General features: G+C 44.4%; 1 protein-coding gene across 1 annotated transcript in view; it reads left to right on the forward strand.

The window, feature by feature from the left end:
- LOC126416391 (juvenile hormone acid O-methyltransferase-like) overlaps positions 1-18880 on the forward strand; it is a 42461-nt gene that overhangs the window by 6536 nt on the left and 17045 nt on the right. Inside the window, exon 2 of the mRNA XM_050084080.1 lies at positions 12071-12276. Coding sequence (XP_049940037.1) covers positions 12091-12276 — 186 coding nt within the window. The 5' untranslated portion in view covers positions 12071-12090. The remainder of the gene's footprint in view (positions 1-12070; positions 12277-18880) is intronic.

An 18880-nucleotide genomic window follows, 5' to 3' on the forward strand; every position in this document is an offset into this window, starting at 1 on the left:
CACTCATCCTCAGTTACGCTGCAGGATCTTGCCAACGTTTTTAAACGAAGCAAAATACAAAGTGTGTTTGTATTTACCAGTAGAATGAGATCTACATCTGATTAAGCCAATTCTCATTCAACTTTCATTTCTCTCATAACAATAATAGTCACTATCTCTTCGCAATTCCCACAACATTTTTCTTGCAATAAGCAGATATTGAAAATAACATTTTATTAGCAGTCTCACGTTAGCTTCGGCCCCAAAGTCAATCATCAGTTACAATGCAAAAATTTTTCTCCATATTTTTCGGCAGTGGACAACCTGATATTCCCGTCACTTTGAAAAAGAGAAAAGATGTTTTTTACTTAATGTGCTTTTTAAACAGTTTAAATGGCATTGAAATAACGCGTTCTTATAATGCCCTGGAAAGAAAGCCTCGTCTTATTTGCAAAGGGACGCTGCAAGGATTTCATGTAAGAAACGGACATATACAATAGTTACAGTTACCTAATATCGGCAACTTTTCAACGTCCAAATTCAGACAGGTAGGCGGATATACAGCTCAGCTGACGTACTTCGGCAAGACAACACACGCACACGACGTCCGACTGTACTTTAGACTAAGCCAACGTGCACCTGCTAACCTCTCAAAGACACAGGGGAAGACGAATGGAATATTCCAGAATTTGAAACACGAACAGCTGCTAGCATGAGTTTCTTAGAAGTAGATACCTTAGGGGTTGCGAAGCAATTCAAATCGCTTGATACGGGCAAGTCTTCAGGTCCAGATTGTATACCGATTAGGTTCCTTTCAGATTACGCTGATACAATAGCTCCCTACTTAGCAATCATATACAACCGCTCGCTCACCGAAAGATCTGTACCTACAGATTGGAAAATTGCGCAGGACGCACCAGTGTTTAAGAAGGGTAGTAGGACTAATCCATCTAACTACAGACCTATATCATTGACGTCGGTTTGCAATAGGGTTTTGGAGCATATACTGTATTCAAACATTATGAATCACCTCGAAGGGAACGATCTATTGATACGTAATCAGCATGGTTCAGAAAACATCGTTCTTGTGCAACGCAGCTAGCTCTTTATTCGCACGAAGTAATGGCCGCTATCGACAGGGGATCTCAAGTTGATTCCGTATTTCTAGATTTCCGGAAAGCTTTTGACACCGTTCCTCACAAACGACTTCTAATGAAGCTGCGGGCCTATGGGGTATCGTCTCAGTTGTGCGACTGGATTCGTGATTTCCTGTCAGGAAGGTCGCAGTTCGTAGTAATAGATGGCAAATCATCGAGTAAAACTGAAGTGATATCAGGTGTTCCCCAGGGAAGCGTCCTGGGACCTCTGCTGTTCCTGATCTATATAAATGACCTGGATGACAATCTGAGCAGTTCTCTTAGGTTGTTCGCACATGATGCTGTAATTTACCGTCTAGTAAGGTCATCCGAAGACCAGTATCAGTTGCAAAGCGATTTAGAAAAGATTGCTGTATGGTGTGGCAGGTGGCAGTTGACGCTAAATAACGAAAAGTGTGAGGTGATCCACATGAGTTCCAAAAGAAATCCGTTGGAATTCGATTACTCGATAAATAGTACAATTCTCAAGGCTGTCAATTCAACTAAGTACCTGGGTGTTTAAATTACGAACAACTTCAGTTGGAAAAAAATGGTTCAAATGGCTCTGAGCACTATGGGACTCAACTGCTGAGGTCATTAGTCCCCTAGAACTTAGAACTGGTTAAACCTAACTAACCTAAGGACATCACACACATCCATGCCTGAGGCAGGATTCGAACCTGCGACCGTAGCGGTCTTGCGGTTCCAGACTGCAGCGCCGTTAACCGCACGGCCACTTGGGCCGGCTCAGTTGGAAAGACCACATAGATAATATTGTGGGGAAGGCGAGCCAAAGGTTGCGTTTCATTGGCAGGACACTTAGAAGATGCAACAAGTCCACTAAAGAGACAGCTTACACTACACTCGTTCATCCTCTGTTAGAATATTGCTGCGCGGTGTGGGATCCTTACCAGGTGGGATTGACGGAGGACATCGAAAGGGTGCAAAAAAGGGCAGCTCGTTTTGTGTTCTCACGTAATAGGGGAGAGAGTGTGGCAGATATGATACGCGAGTTGGGATGGAAGTCATTAAAACAAAGACGTTTATCGTCGCGGCGAAATCTGTTTACGAAATTTCAGTCACCAACTTTCTCTTTCGAATGCGAAAATATTTTGTTGAGCCCAACCTACATAGGTAGGAATGATCATCAAAATAAAATAAGAGAAATCAGAGCTCGAACAGAAAGATTTAGGTGTTCGTTTTTCCCGCGCGCTGTTCGGGAGTGGAATGGTAGAGAGATAGTATGATTGTGGTTCGATGAACCCTCTGCCAAGCACTTAAATGTGAATTGCAGAGTAGTCATGTAGATGTAGATGTAGATGTAGACATTTAACTTAGGCAACGGGTTCGTACTGCCGGCTCTTGAACTCTGCCTATGCACTATCTGATCAAAAGTATACGGACATCACTATGTATGAAGCTGATCACTGTACGTCATGAGAGGCGCAATCTCCTGTATCTCCTTGGTACACAAAACGGGTCAGAACACTGTTGCAGAAACAACGAAACAAACACGTCAAATTTAAACGTGCGCAAAATCCCCATGAATGGCGTTCTTTTACAGAAGATCGAAATTTAGCGCGGACTTCAATGCGAGATGCTTATAACAGTTTCCACAACGAAACTTTGTCTCGCAACCTGGCAGAAAATTCAAAGAGATTTTGGTCGTATGTGAAGTATGTTAGTGGCAAGATACAATCAATGCCTACTCTGCGCGATAGCGAGGGAGACACTATCGAAGACAGCGATCCCAAAGCAGAGTTACTAAACACAGCCTTCCGAAATGCCTTCGCAAAAGAAGACTAAGTAAATATTCCAGAATTCGAATCGAGAACAGCTGCCAACAAGAGTAACGTAGAAGTAAATATCCTCGGAGTAGTGAAGCAACTGAAATCACTTAACAAAAGCAAGTCTTCTGGTCCAGACTGTATACCACTTAGGTTCCGTTCTGAGTATGCTGATGCATTAGCTCCTGACTTAACGATCATGTACAACCGGTCGCTCGACGAAAGATCCGTACCCAAAGACTGGAAAGTAGCACGGGTCACACCAATATTCAAGAAAGGTAGTTGCAGTAATCCACTAAATTACAGGCCCATATCGTTAACGTCGATATGCAGCAGGATTTTGGGACATATATTGTGTTCAAACATTATGAATTACCTCAAAGGAAACGGCCTATCGCCACACAGTCACCATGGATTTAGAAAACATCGTTCGTGTGAAACACAACTTGCTCTTTATTCACATGAAGTGCTGAGTGCCATTGGCAAGGGATTTCAGATCGATTCCGTATTCCTGGATTTCCGGAAGGCTTTTGACGCTGTACCACACAAGCGACTCGTAGTGAAATTGCGTGCTTATGGAATATCGTCTCAATTATGTGACTGGATTTTTGATTTCCTGTCAGAGAAGTCACAGCTCGTAGTAACTGACGGAAAGTCATCGAGTAAATCAGAAGTGATTTCTGGCGTTCCCCAAGGTAGTGTTATAGGCCCTTTGCTGTTCCTTATCTATATAAACGATTTAGGAGACAATCCGAGCAGCCGTCTTCGGTTGTTTGCAGATGACGCTGTCGTTTATCGACTAATAAAGTCATCAGAAGATTAAAAAAAAAAACTGCAAAACGATTTAGAAAAGATACCTGAATGGTGCGAAAAGTGGCAGTTGACCCTAAATAACGAAAAGTGTGAGGTCTACCACATGAGTGCTAAAAGGAACTCGTTAAACTTCGGTTACACGATAAATCAATCTAATCTAAAAGCCGTAAATTCAACTAAATACATAGGTATTAAAATAAGGAACAACTTAAATTGGAAGGAACACATAGAAAATGTTGTGGGGAAGGCTAACCAAAGACTGCGTTTTATTGGCAGGACACTTAGAAAATGTAACAGACCTTCTAAGGAGACAGCCTACAATACGCTTGTCCGTCCTCTTTTAGAACACTGCTGCGCGGTGTGAGATCTTTACTAGATACGACTGACGGAGTACATTGAAAAAGTACAAAGAAAGGCAGCACGTTTGGTATTCTCACGAAATATGGGAGAGAGTGTCAGATAAATAATACAGGATTTGGGCTGGACATCAGAAAGGCGTTTTTCGTAGCGACAGAATCTTCTCACGAAATTCCAGTCACCAACTTTCTCCTCAGAATGCGATAATATTTTGTTGACACCGACCTACATAGGGAGGAACGATCACCACGATAAAACAAGGGAAATCAGAGCTCGTACGGAAAGATATAGGTGTTCATTCTTTTCACGCGCTATACGAGATTGAAATAATAGAGAATTGTGAAGTTGGTTCGATGAACCCTCTGCCAGGCACTTAAATGTGATTTGCAAAGTATCCAGGTAGATGTAGATATAGAACCCGCCAGCATAAAAGTAGGCTGTGAGCAATGGTCGTCAGGAGAGTTCACTGATTTTGAATTTGGACTAGTGGTTCAAATGGCTCTGAGCACTATGGGACTCAACTGCTGAGGTCATTAGTCCCCTAGAACTTAGAACTAGTTAAACCTAACTAACCTAAGGACATCACAAACATCCATGCCCGAGGCAGGATTCGAACCTGCGACCGTAGCGGTCTTGCGGTTCCAGACTGCAGCGCCTTTAACCGCACGGCCACTTCGGCCGGCTTTGGACTAGTCAAATGGTTCAAATGGCTCTGAGCACTGTCGGACTTGTCTTCTGAGGTCATCAGTCCCCTAGAACTTAGAACTACTTAAACCTAACTAAGCTAAGGACATCACACACATCCATGCCCGAGGCAGGATTCGAACCTGCGACCGTAGCGGTCGCGCGGTTCCAGACTGAAGCGCCTAGAACCGCTCGGCCACCACGGCCGGCTGGACTAGTCATTTGATATCACATAATTAACAGATCCATCAGGGACATTTCAAATCTCCCAAAGCCGCCAAGTCGGTTGTCAGCGATGTAATTGTGAAATGGAAACGTGAAGGAACAACCACAGCCAAACAAAGACCAGGTAAAACCTTATGCAGTGATGACTAGGGACCGTCAAGCATTGCGGAGGGTGGTTGTGTTAAGTCGCATGAACTCAGTGGGAGAAGTCGCGCGTCGGTTTCAAAGCGCTACCAGTAGTTCAGCTGGCACAATAGCTGTGTGTAGGGACTTCAAAAGAATGGCGTAAAATGGTCGAGTAACTCCTCATAATCCACACATTTCTATAGTAAGAGCTAAGTGATACTGGAAGTTGTATAAATAGTGGGGCCACTCAACAGCGGATGACTGAGAACGTGTGCTTTAGAGTTATACACTATACCCTGCGGCAAGCCGATGTGCCATCCATCGTCTGTTGTGCCAGCAGTGAAGTAGAGGAGATGGTGTTACGTATGGGAGGGTTTCTCATGGTTAGGTTATAATCCCCTTATTGCGCTTCGGAAAACGGTTAATGATGAAATATTGAAACATATTTTACGGGACTGTGTTCTGCGTACAGTAGAAAACAGTTCAGGGATGATGGTTGTATCAGCATAACAATACACCTTGTCATAAAGCTGCGCCTGTAAGGCAACAGTACATGTACATTAACATTCCTGAAATGAACTAGCCTATCAAGAGCACCGACATTAACTAAACGGAACAGCTTTGGTATGAGAACGTCGATTTTGCTCCAGACATTAGCATCCAACGTCACTACTCTCTCTGATCTCGGCTCTTGAGGAAGAATGGGCCGTCATTCCTCCACAGATATTCAGGCATATCATTCTAAGTCTCGCCAGCATAGTTAAGCCATCATTAACCTGAAGGGTTGACAGAGTCTATATTAATGTCCACTAACAGGTGTCCGTATGCTTTCAATCAGATAGCAAGTCTTCAGTCCTACTCTGAAATCGAATACGATCTCTCGCTTCCTGTTCTAAAGCTTCGAAGCGTACTGTTCCATATGACAAATTCCCCGTAATAATTTCGTGAACAGTTTCCAGATCTTTCGAATTTGCGAATAGAACCTTTTATGGCTGAGTTTTTAACTAACTGAGTTTAGTTGAGTCTTCATTTCCCACGGCCATCATAAACTTCAGGTAATAATCACTGCTTCCCGAAATTCCTCCAACAGATATTATTTCATTATCCTGTGAATTATTGCATGCCACTTTTGATGAAGCAATAATAATCGGTCTATCAATTCATTCGCGTTATTCCAGTGGACATAGCTGAAATGTGTTGACGATTCAATGGAGACCATCTTCCAATATTTAACGTCAAGTTCGTTTCCTCCATGCCTGTACATTCGCATGTCCATATGTAATTATCTCTCAATGACGATCCAACACATTTACCTCATTATATCACAGAACTGAATAACATCTCCAGCTTCAAAAGATAGTTAGTAACGTACCTACTGAACCAAGAACAATGTCTGTATTCCAGAATGAAATTTTCACTCTTCATTGGAGTCTGCGCTGGTAGGAATCTTCCTCGCAGACTAAAACTATGTGCCGGACGATGTTCGATCCCATAACCTTTGCCTGTCTCGAACAAGTGTTCGCTACCTACGACCAGCTTTACTTCCGACAATACCTCGTCTCCTAGCTTCCAAATTTCATAGAGGTTCTCCTGCGAAACTAGCACTCTTGGAAGAAACGATAATGCGGAGACATGGCTTTGTCACAGCTTGGGAAATTTTTCCAGAATGAATTTTGCAGTCTCCAGCGGAGCGTGCGCTGATGTCTAGTCTTGTCCTAGAACTCATTCGTCACCACCCAACATCCTTCCTTCCATCCAGACCACCCCCTTTCCCATTGCTCTTGAAACGTCCCCTTTGAAAAATTGTACAGGACTGTCCTTAAACTGACATACAATATTTTTAGCGCAACGCAATCTGACTTTCAAAAGTCCCTACAAAAGAATGGCCCTGACTAACATTAACCTAAACGTTTCACAAATCACTTACCTCACAAAAATCTTGGTTACTCGAACTACTGCAATACAGCGAGCACCACTACTGCCAGCTAAATAAAAGATTCAAACTACGGAAGGCACTAACTACTGATAGGCATAGTTAGCAAACGAAAGATTTTGATAGAGAACAACCAATGTATTTACCTCAATAGTCATAATATATATAGCAGTTCATGACAAATTTCAAAGCTCCGCCATCTCTCTCCCCACATCCACCACTGCTGGCGGCTCACCTGCAACTGCGCAACGCTACGCGCTGTTCACATCCAGCTGCCGCTGCCCAACACTACAATGGCAGACAACAATGCAAACTAGTCACAGACTGCACACAGCACAGCCAGTGATTCTCACACAGAGTGCTACGTGGCGTTACCAATAAGAAAACCTAAACAGCCTACTTACACTCTTGGCCGGTGCAGTCTACCTAAATTTCCCTCTCACAGAACTCGCGACATCAGAATATATTACTTTTGTACACCTATAAATACTTTTAAATAATTTTACATTTGCCAGTGTCACAACTATTACTAGTGACAGTAGCAGCAGCAGCAGCAGCACAAGTAGTAGAAATATTAACTCGACTACTTCCTAGTCAGTACTATTTATTCGCATTGTTTGTGCATACACCCAACTCATTTTTAATTTCATCAGTTCTATTTTATTATTATATTTCATATTAAAATTATTGTTATTTTACAGGTAACTCTCATGTAAAAAAATATTTTATCTAAAGGCACAAACCTTGTCAGGTCAAATAAATAAAAAAAATGAATAGTTTCTTGCGAATTTCGAACATATTGTACCATTTTACATTGTCTAAAGCTTTTCCTAGTCGGGAAATCCTATTTATGTGTTTAGATTTTTCTTAGGTCTTGCATCTATCGCAAGGTGCAACGACAGAACTGCCTCTCTTGTACTTTTGCATTTCCTAAGCCAAACTGATCGTCATCTAACTGCTCCTCCATTCCTTTTCAATTTTTCAGTATATTATTCTTGTGAGCAACTTGGATGCATGAGCTGTTAAACTGATTGTACGATGAAACTTCCTGGCAGATTAAAACTGTGTGCCGGACCAAGACTCGAACTCGGGACCTTTGCCTTTCGCGGGCAAGTGCTCTACCATCTGAGCTACCCAAGCACGACTCACACCCCGTCCTCACAGCTTTACTTCCGTCAGTACCTCGTCTCCTACCTTCCAAACTTTACAGAAGCTCTCTTGCGAACCAGCATTTCCTTCGATAACTTCCGAAATGCCGCCCCACTAATTTTGCACGTTCGCTTTTTTCACTGTTATTCATGTTATGGCACTTACAGAATTTTCAACCAAACAGCCAAAACAAAAGAAAAAAATTGTAAAAGGAAAGAAAGACTGTATCCAGCTCCAATCGCACTACACCACAAATGAGGACAAAGCTTCTTAACTTTAAGCACGGCTCACGAGCACAAAGATTTTTCCTTTAAACACGGAGCGATGAACTAACCAACTCGGATTACTCGACGTAATTGTGGTGTGAAAGAATTACAATGCAGAATAATTTACTTTTATTTCATTGTCGCCTGTTCCTCTGTTGTCAGCGAACAGTAAAAGCACACCTGCCGGCTGGTATTCGTCTCGTAAAGAAACGGGACAGTCCCTTCTTTGGCTTCTGTTTCCCGCGTCGCCGAAATTTTAGCTGGGATGCAAATATTTTCTGAATACTCTTGACAATGTCTTTCTAATTTAAAGAGCAAATAATTTTTGCAATTTCTTGCCGTGAGGTGTGCTGGATCGACTCTTATCCCACTTATTCTCATAACATTTTTAGCGGTTTCTATGGGCAGAGAAGACGGACTACAAACTTTAAGTAGTCTTGTTGACGGTTGATGTGGCGTGTTGTCATATGTGTGAACACTGCTGTTATGTCTACACCCAAATGCACCTTTTGTTCCAACATAAAATAAAAATAACCTTTCCTCTAAGAATAAAAAGCTTAGTTAAGTAGTTTAATATAAAATTTCCAATGCCACGTACTATTCGATTGTACACAGTGCGAACTTTGATATCGTGCAGGCTGCAGCACAACAAATGAGACAAACGAAAGTTGGTTATTTCTCCTTTTTTCGCCAAAAAGGTAACTAAGTAAATAAATAGACAAAAATGGTTCAAATGGCTCTGAGCACTATGGGACTCAACTGCTGAGGTCATTAGTCCCCTAGAACTTAGAACTAGTTAAACCTAACTAACCTAAGGACATCACAAACATCCATGCCCGAGGCAGGATTCGAACCTGCGACCGTAGCGGTCTTGCGGTTCCAGACTGCAGCGCCTTTAACCGCACGGCCACTTCGGCCGGCAAATAGACAAAGTTTCTAAACTCTTGTGAAGCATACTTCACTAATTATTAGGTATTCTGCTTATGTTCTTTTCGTATAAACATGTATATAAAAATATAAAACATTCCCTGGATCAACATGTTTTGTTAAACAGGTGTCATTAAATCAAAGCTCAGATACTGAAGACTACACAGCTTTGACATTAATTACAGTAATGGAGGGTTGACTTGATACTTCCTTGTAATTTCTACAAGAAATTTAGGCCGAGTCGGGTTTTACATACTGAGGCCCACACATATTACAGTATGTAAGTCACTGCTGATTAGTTTATCACAGCTTTCCAGGGGTTCCGGTATTTTCACGAAGAAAATAATGGTAAAGTTGAGTAGCAGCCGACAATTCTCGGAATAATAACATTTCAAACATTGTATTGTACATTGCCATTCTGACAGCTTACTTCAAAATATTTTGAACGATCATGAAGATGATACCAGACAGAAACCCAATGTTAAATTTCCATTCAGTCACCAAGTAAACTATGTATATTTCCAAGCTTGTATTGTCGAATTTCGTTCATAAGGCTTACTTATACCAACAAGTTGTTTAACAATATTAAAAATGTTTGTCGTTTGTAATCGCAGTTATTTCAAAACGTAATAGGTTAAAATGAGTACAGAGCAAAAAATGCCACCCCCTTAAGGTGCCACCCCTAGGCCCGTTATTGTGGGCGTATATGTAAATCCGCCACTGGCTGGAGTACTAGTTATTCTTCATGTTTCACTGTCCAAATTAAAAAATATCGATAAAACGAACATTGCACTAGACTAATTTAGAGTCTCCCTATCAAATGGGAACATAAAGTTACATTTTATTATTTTTTTTAATGGGAAACAAACTGACCGTTTCCGTTGACACTGAGTGTTGAATGAAAAATGTAATGAGCGGTATAAGTTTGCGATAACTCCAGTTATTGCAAATATCTGCCAGAATACCAAAGAAAAAGCGCCAGACGACTCTTAGAAGGGACAAACTGTATGTGAACAACAGAAACAGCAAGGTGTTTCAAAAGCAGAAATTGAAAACTTAGTGTTGAATAGCTAATTATATGTTTGTATGTATTTGCCTCTAAAAACGAAGTATTTATCTCCAAAAATTCAGGTTGATCACATCTCACACTAGTTTGTATGCTTTCTGGATCAAATGTGGCATCTGATTGTCAGGTTTCCTGCATGTAAATACAGGGGCAAACGCATCACGTCATCATGATTCACCCTTCTCCTGAACCACACTCTCTTCAATAGGCAAATTAGGCAAATCCCTTCCATCCCATCCTGAACATCCATTTCCCCTCTCCCCTTACCCCACCCCATTCCTAAGCCATGTCCATTCCTGGCAATACGCATCAAAGAGATTCTACACAAATGGTGTTACACATATTTAGCCTTCTTAATAACAGCTCGATATTTTAGTGCCGTATTAGCTCGTCCAATCAGATCTTTCAACTAACACTTAAGCTAGCCTTAGAAACATGTTGGAGGCTAAAGAAAATATGGCATGAGCTGCTACGGCTGTGATACACGAGCTTTGTTTGGAAGCAATCAACATGCATGACACAACTGGCTTAGAAGCTCTCTGACTGGCCTCTTCCCAACAAAGGGACGTCGTTTAGAAAGAGAAATGGAGTAGGGAGAGTTAGAGGCGATGAAGGGGTAGGGGAGAGGGGGAGTGGGAGGGCTAGACGGAGGGAAGATGTGTAGCTATCGAAGGTTTAGGAGAGAAGTAGGGTGTAATGGCGTCATCCATTTGCCCCTGCCCGTGAATATAGGCAAGCTGACAGCCGAAGGTCAAATTTGCTCCAGAATCCACAATTAAATTGTCACTCTGCAGTGGAGTGTGCGCTGATATGAAACTTCCTGGCAGATTAAAACTGTGTGCCGGACCGAGAATCGAAATCGGGACCTTTGCCTTTCGCGGCAATTGCTCTACCAGCTAAGCTATCCAAGCGCGACTCGTGCCCCGTCCTCACAGCTTCAATTCTGCCAGTATCTCGTCTCCTACCTTCCAAACTTCACAGCTGCCGGGTTAGAGGGGAGCTTCAGTGAAGTCCTCACAGCTTCAATTCTGCCAGTATCTCGCCTCCTACCTTCCAAACTTCACAGCTGCCGGGTTAGAGGGGAGCTTCAGTGAAGTCCTCACAGCTTCAATTCTGCCAGTATCTCGTCTCCTACCTTCCAAACTTCACAGCTGCCGGGTTAGAGGGGAGCTTCAATGAAGTCCTCACAGCTTCAATTCTGCCAGTATCTCGTCTCCTACCTTCCAAACTTCACAGCTGCCGGGTTCGCAGGAGAGCTTCAGTGAAGTCTGGAAGGTAGGAGACAAGATGCTGGCTGAATTGAAGCTGCGAGGACGGGGTGCGAGTCGTGCTTGGGTAGCTCAATTGGTAGAACACTTGCCCACGAAAGGCAAAGGTCCCGAGTTCGAGTCTCAGTCCGGCACACAGTTTTAATGTGCCACGAAGTTTCTTGATCCAGAATGTCCATCACCCTACCCGCCACCACAACCTGCCATTTCCACTGCGGTAGGTACTCCCGATACACATTTAAACGTTAGTGTGTGGATGGTTCCTCATAAGGTTTTACCTCCAATTCGTCTCTATGTCAAGGCTGGCGAGACTATAAACAGTTACTTCCTGGTGTTTTCTGGCTTCCCATTTAGTCTCTCGTGGGGCAGTCGCAATGGACAAGGCGGAGCTGTACTCGCGGTCCAACGGGCTCCAGCGGTGGGAGGCGTCGGCGGCGCTGGAGGCTGCGTGGCCATCGCTGCGGTGGCCGGCGCCGCCCCTGCGAGTGCTCGACGTGGGCTGCGGCGCCGGAGACGTCACCGTCGACCTGCTACTGCCCAGGCTGCCTCCACACACCCAGGTTCGCATAACAGATTTCTCCCTTCCTCTAAACTCCACTGAGCTTATCTCCAGCAGTATGAATCCTCCAGGTCCAACAGCCCAATACCTCAGTGGGTTTCTACCACCAACCCCGCCCCCCCCCCTTTAACCGACAGGAAGAACATGCTATGATATGCAGATGATTAGCTTTTTAGAGAATTCACACAAGGTTGGCGCCGGTGGCGACACCTACAACGTGCTGACATGAGGAAAGTTTCCAACCGATTTCTCATACGCAAATAGCAGCTGACCGGCGTTGCCTGGTGAAACGTTGTTGTGATGCCTCGTGTAAGGAGGAGAAATGCGTACCATCACGTTTCCGACTTTGATAACGGCCTATCGCTATTGCAGTTTATCGTATCGCGACATTGCTGCTCGCGTTGGTCGAGATCCAATGACTGCTAGCAGAATATGGAATCGGTGGATTCAGGAGGGTAATACGAAACGCCATGCTGGATTCCAACGGCCTCGTATCACTAGCAGGCAAGATGACAGGCATCTCATCCGCATGGCTGGTACGGATCGTGCAGCCACGTCTCGATCCCTGAGTCAACAGATGAGGACGTTTGCAAGACAACAACCATCTGCACGAACAGTTCGACGACGTTTGCAGGAGAATGGACTATCAGCTCGGAGACCATGGCTGCGGTTCCCATGACGCTGCATCACAGACAGGAGCTCCTGCGATTGCGTACTCAACAACGGACCTGGGTGCACGAATGGCAAAACCTCATTTTTTCGGATGAATCCAGGTTCTGTTTACAGCATCATGATGGTCGTATCCGAGTTTGGCGACATCGCGGTGAACGCACACTGGAAGCGTGTATTCGTCACCGCCATACTGGCGTATCACCTGCCGTGATGGTATGGGGTGCCATTGGTTACACGTCTCGGTCACCTCTTGTTCGCATTGACGGCACTTTGAACAGTGGACGTTACATTTCAGATGTGTCGTGACCCGTGGCTCTACCCTTCATTCGATCCCTGCGAAGCCCTACATTTAAACAGGATAATGCACGACCGCATGTTGCAGGTCCTGTACGGGCCTTTCTGGATACAGAAAATGTTCGACTGCTGCCCTGGCCAGCACATTCTCCAGATCCCTCACCAATTGAAAACGTCTGGTCAATGGTGGCCGAGCAACTGACTCGTCACCATACGCCAATCACTACTCTTGATGAACTATGGGATCGTGTTGAAGCTGCATGGGTAGCTGTACTTGTACACGCCATCCAAGCTCTGTTTGACTCAATGCCCAGGCGTATCAAGGCCGTTATTACGGCAAGAGGTGGTTGTTCTGGGTACTGATTTCTCAGGATCTATGCACCCAAATTGCGTGAAAATGTAATCACATGCCAGTTCTAGTATAATATACACTCCTGGAAATGGAAAAAAGAACACATTGACACCGGTGTGTCAGACCCACCATACTTGCTCCGGACACTGCGAGAGGGCTGTACAAGCAATGATCACACGCACGGCACAGCGGACACACCAGGAACCGCGGTGTTGGCCGTCGAATGGCGCTAGCTGCGCAGCATTTGTGCACCGCCGCCGTCAGTGTCAGCCAATTTGCCGTGGCATACGGAGCTCCACCGCAGTCTTTAACACTGGTAGCATGCCGCGACAGCGTGGATTTGAACCGTATGTGCAGTTGACGGACTTTGAGCGAGGGCGTATAGTGGGCATGCGGGAGGCCGGGTGGACGTACCGCCGAATTGCTCAACACGTGGGGCGTGAGGTCTCCACAGTACATCGATGTTGTCGCCAGTGGTCGGCGGAAGGTGCACGTGCCCGTCGACCTGGGACCGGACCGCAGCGACGCACGGATGCACGCCAAGACCGTAGGATCCTACGCAGTGCCGTAGGGGACCGCACCGCCACTTCCCAGCAAATTAGGGACACTGTTGCTCCTGGGGTATCGGCGAGGACCATTCGCAACCGTCTCCATGAAGCTGGGTTACGGTCCCGCACACCGTTAGGCCGTCTTCCGCTCACGCCCCAACATCGTGCAGCCCGCCTCCAGTGGTGTCGCGACAGGCGTGAATGGAGGGACGAATGGAGACGTGTCGTCTTCAGCGATGAGAGTCGCTTCTGCCTTGGTGCCAATGATGGTCGTATGCGTGTTTGGCGCCGTGCAGGTGAGCGCCACAATCAGGACTGCATACGACCGAGGCACACAGGGCCAACACCCGGCATCATGGTGTGGGGAGCGATCTCCTACACTGGCCGTACACCACTGGTGATCGTCGAGAGGACACTGAATAGTGCACGGTACATCCAAACCGTCATCGAACCCATCGTTCTACCATTCCTAGACCGGGAAGGGAACTTGCTGTTCCAACAGGACAATGCACGTCCGCATGTATCCCGTGCCACCCAACGTGCTCTAGAAGGTGTAAGTCAACTACCCTGGCCAGCAAGATCTCCGGATCTGTCCCCCATTGAGCATGTTTGGGACTGGATGAAGCGTCGTCTCACGCGGTCTGCACGTCCAGCACGAACGCTGGTCCAACTGAGGCGCCAGGTGGAAATGGCATGGCAAGCCGTTCCACAGGACTACATCCAGCATCTCTACTATCGTCTCCATGGGAGAAAAGCAGTCTGCATCGCTGCGAAAGGTGGATATACACTGTACTAGTGCCGACATTGTGCATGCTCTGTTGCCTGTGTCTATGTGCCTGTGGTTCTGTCAGTGTGATCATGTGATGTATCTGACCCCAGGAATGTGTCAATAAAGTTTCCCCTTCCTGGGACAATGAATTCACGGTGTTCTTATTTCAATTTCCAGGAGTGTATTTGTCCAATGAATACCCGTTTATCATCTGCATTTCTTCTTGGTGTACCAATTTTAATGGGCAGTAGTGTAAATAATATAAATATAAATAATATAAATAAATAAATATAAACACGTACGTATTACGAAAAGTCTTTAGTGAGCTCTAACACCAAAACAGTTCCAGACGTGGCTATTCTAACTGCTAAACTATCTAACAAGCGTAAAATAGGTCGCATCTGACAGTAAGACCTGTATTTGGAAGGCCGCACCATTACTATTTTGCTGCTGAAAGTACTTCAGAAATTCCATAGCAGCAGCAAAATTAAGTGACTTTAGATCTGCCACCAAATGTGATGCAGTACTCCTGGAACAACTACGACACAAATACGCGACCTGTACTCATAGCATATGTCACAGCACCCACTCTGGATAAAGGTGCATTACTGAAGCTGCCAGTCACGCCATCATAAAATTCCGGTATTCTCAAATGTGCCTTCCATCCGTAGCATGCTCACGACGAAGATCTCTGACTGTCTCTCGTCAGGAAAACGGTGGCCGTATATTCCAATATCCGTCGCGTCACTGGAACATAAAGTCATACCGAATCCAAGACCAAAGTCTCACATGCCAACAACAGCTCGTAGGGGAGAGTGAAAACTTTGATGTAGACGACACTAATTGTGAGTTGGCTACAGAGGACAGCGATTCACTCACGCATCTTTGTCATAAAGGGTGGATGAAAAAGATACGTTCACAAGGGGGAAAAAGAAGATCTGAATTTGACCTTTCGTTTCTCGAAGTTTGTTGGTGATATGAAATCCTGAAATAAAAGTTCTATGATGAGAAATTGGAGTTTACAATTGGCCTTGAGTAACTGAGGCACCCATCCTACATCTTTATAACGCAAAGTGGATGTAAAAACGTTTACTTTCGTTTGCCTTTCATTATCGACATAATCTGCTACACTTGCAATCAGATTCATAATCAGTTCTGATTTTAGAAAATTAACTACCTTTAATAACAATTGCTACACAGCGAAGAAGAGATACCAATGAAGTATCAAGTGCATAACATACTTAAACTACTTGAATAACTTAACAATACACTACGATTCAGATTTTAGTAAACTGAGACCCTCGTAATATAGTCACAGCATTTGCTGTAGTATGGATTCAACGTGAGCGTGGTTATGTTACTGTGGAATCTCCTCTGCGCGCGTCTCATGTACTAAAAGTGATTACTAAGCGAGTGTGACGAACAAATTTCCGACCAAGGATGTAATGACTGTGTTACGTCATGTAAAGAAGACTCCAGGGAGGTAGAGGTACTTGCCGATTTTCGAAGAAGGCTTCTCCGTTCCTTGCCACATGCAGATGAACAGTGAACTGCTTAATTAATTTATGGAGCATGTTCACTACTCTGGGGTTAATACCTCCCTGGTGTGGATGTTTATGTTCAGGGAGTCTGAGTATGTACGAGTCGAGACCGGTTATTGTTTCCACTAGTATCCCACACTGTCACATCTGACATTTATCGGCTATGCCGCTCAACAGTGCACTGTAGTCGACAACCTGTATGCATCTAACATTACGGACCTTGAAAGCCAGGATTCACCGGAAGACATTATATTTTGCGACTAATAACTCTACTGCCCCCAACAATGATATTGATGGACTGTGAAGAGGGGCGCAATTGGACGCGTGTGCGAACCGTCGACACGGATTGATACACAGTGCTCCAACTCAAGCCAAGCCTTTGACCAAAGCCGTACGTCAGTTAACGATATGTGCGTAAGATGGCGGCCATCCCGTGTCACCATCACATTGCATGGTCGAGTACCTGCTCAAAGCTTCGTACGACTCGTGTCGTCGTGGCACTTCCCTTCAAAAGTAGGACTACTCTTCGCTGGCGGTTAGCTTACAGGCAGGCCGACCTTCCCGCTCACTCAAGAGAATGTGGCGAGGATCCTACATTTACGCCATGGTGACCTTTTTATATTTTTCCTCCTTTTTGCATAGCACTGAAGGACCTAAATCCAAACAAGGCCCCGGGAGTAGACAACATTCCATTAGAACTACTGACAGCCTCAGGAGACCCAGGCCTAACAATACCATCCCGTGAGCAAGATGTATGAGACAGGCGAAATACCCTCAGACTTCAAGAAGAATGTAATAATTCCAACACCAAGGAAAGTAGGTGTTGACAGATGTGAAAATTACCGAACCATCAGTTTAATAAGCCACGGCTGCAAAATACTAACACGAATTCTTTACAGACGATTGGAAAAACTGGTAGAAGCCGATCTCGAGGAAGATCAGTTTGGATTCCGTAGAAATGCTGGAACACGTGAGGCAATACTGACCCTACGACTTGTCTTAGAAAATAGATTAAGGAAAGGCAACCCTACGTTTCTAGCATTTGTAGACTTAGAGAAACCTTTTGACAATGTTGACTGGAATACTCTCTTTCAAATTCTGAAGGTGGCAGGGGTAAAATACAGGGATCGAAAGGCTATTTACAGTTTGTACAGAAACCAGATGGCAGTTATAAGAGTCGAGGGGCATGAAAGGGAAGCATTGGTTGGGAAGGGAGTGATACTTGGTTGTAGCCTATCCCCGATGTTATTCAATCTGTATATTGAGCAAGGAGTAAAGAAAACAAAAGAAAAATTACGAGTAGGTATTAAAATCCATGGTGAAGAAATAAAAACTTTGAGGTTCGCTGATGACAATGTAATTCTGTCAGAGACAGCAAAGGACCTGGAAGAGCAGCTGATCGGAATGGACAGTGTCTTGAAAGGAACATCAACAAAAGCAAAACGAGGATAATGGAATGTAGTCGAATTAAGTCGGGTGATGCTGCGGGAATTAGATTAGGAAATGCGACGCTTAAAGTAGTAAATGAGTTTTGCTATTTGGGGAGCAGAATAACTGATGATGGTCGACGTAGAGAGAATATAAAATGTAGGCTGGCAATGGCAAGGAAAGCGTTTCTGAAGAAGAGAAATTTGTTAACATCGAGTATAGATTTAAGTGTCGGGAAATCGTTTCTGAAATTATTTGTATGGAGTGTAGCCATGTATGGAAGTGAAACGTGGACGGTAAATAGTTTAGACAAGAACAGAATGGAAGCTTTCGAAATGTGGTGCTACAGAAGAATGCTGAAGATTAGATGGGTAGATCACATAACTAATGAGAAGGTATTGAATAGAATTGGAGAGAAAAGAAATTTGGTGCACAACTTGATTAGAAGAGGGGATCGGTTGGTAGGGCATATTCTGAGGCATCAACGGATCACCAATTTAGTATTTGAGGGCAGCATGCAGGGTAAAAATCGTAGAAGGCGACCAGGAGATGAATACACTAAACAGATTCAGAAGGATGTATGTTGCAGTAGGTAGTGGGAGATGAAGAAGCTTGCACAGGATAGAGTAGCATGAAGATCTGCATCAAACCAGTCTCTGGACTGAAGACCAACAACTTTTTGCATATTCTTTTGGCTCTCTCCATATTTTCTTTAATGGAGTTCCAGTTTAGATGGTGGCTTTGATGGTCAACAAATGGCGTAGAGCACACGGCTCTGTTATGCGGAACAGATATAAACTAAGTGCAACAACCTGTTAAACTGATTTTGTATGCATACTGCATCTCCCATATGTGTATAAGACAACGCGAATAAAACCGTTTCTCCTACAAGAGTCCTCCATGATAGATATTGTTTCGACTGTTTCTCTTCTGTCGGAGGCACGAATTTTCCGCAACGGTCAACTACTGTTGTTGTGACCGAACGAAACTATTTTCGCCCG

Source organism: Schistocerca serialis, chromosome 8, assembly GCF_023864345.2.
Source record: "Schistocerca serialis cubense isolate TAMUIC-IGC-003099 chromosome 8, iqSchSeri2.2, whole genome shotgun sequence".
Classification (NCBI taxonomy): domain Eukaryota; kingdom Metazoa; phylum Arthropoda; class Insecta; order Orthoptera; family Acrididae; genus Schistocerca; species Schistocerca serialis.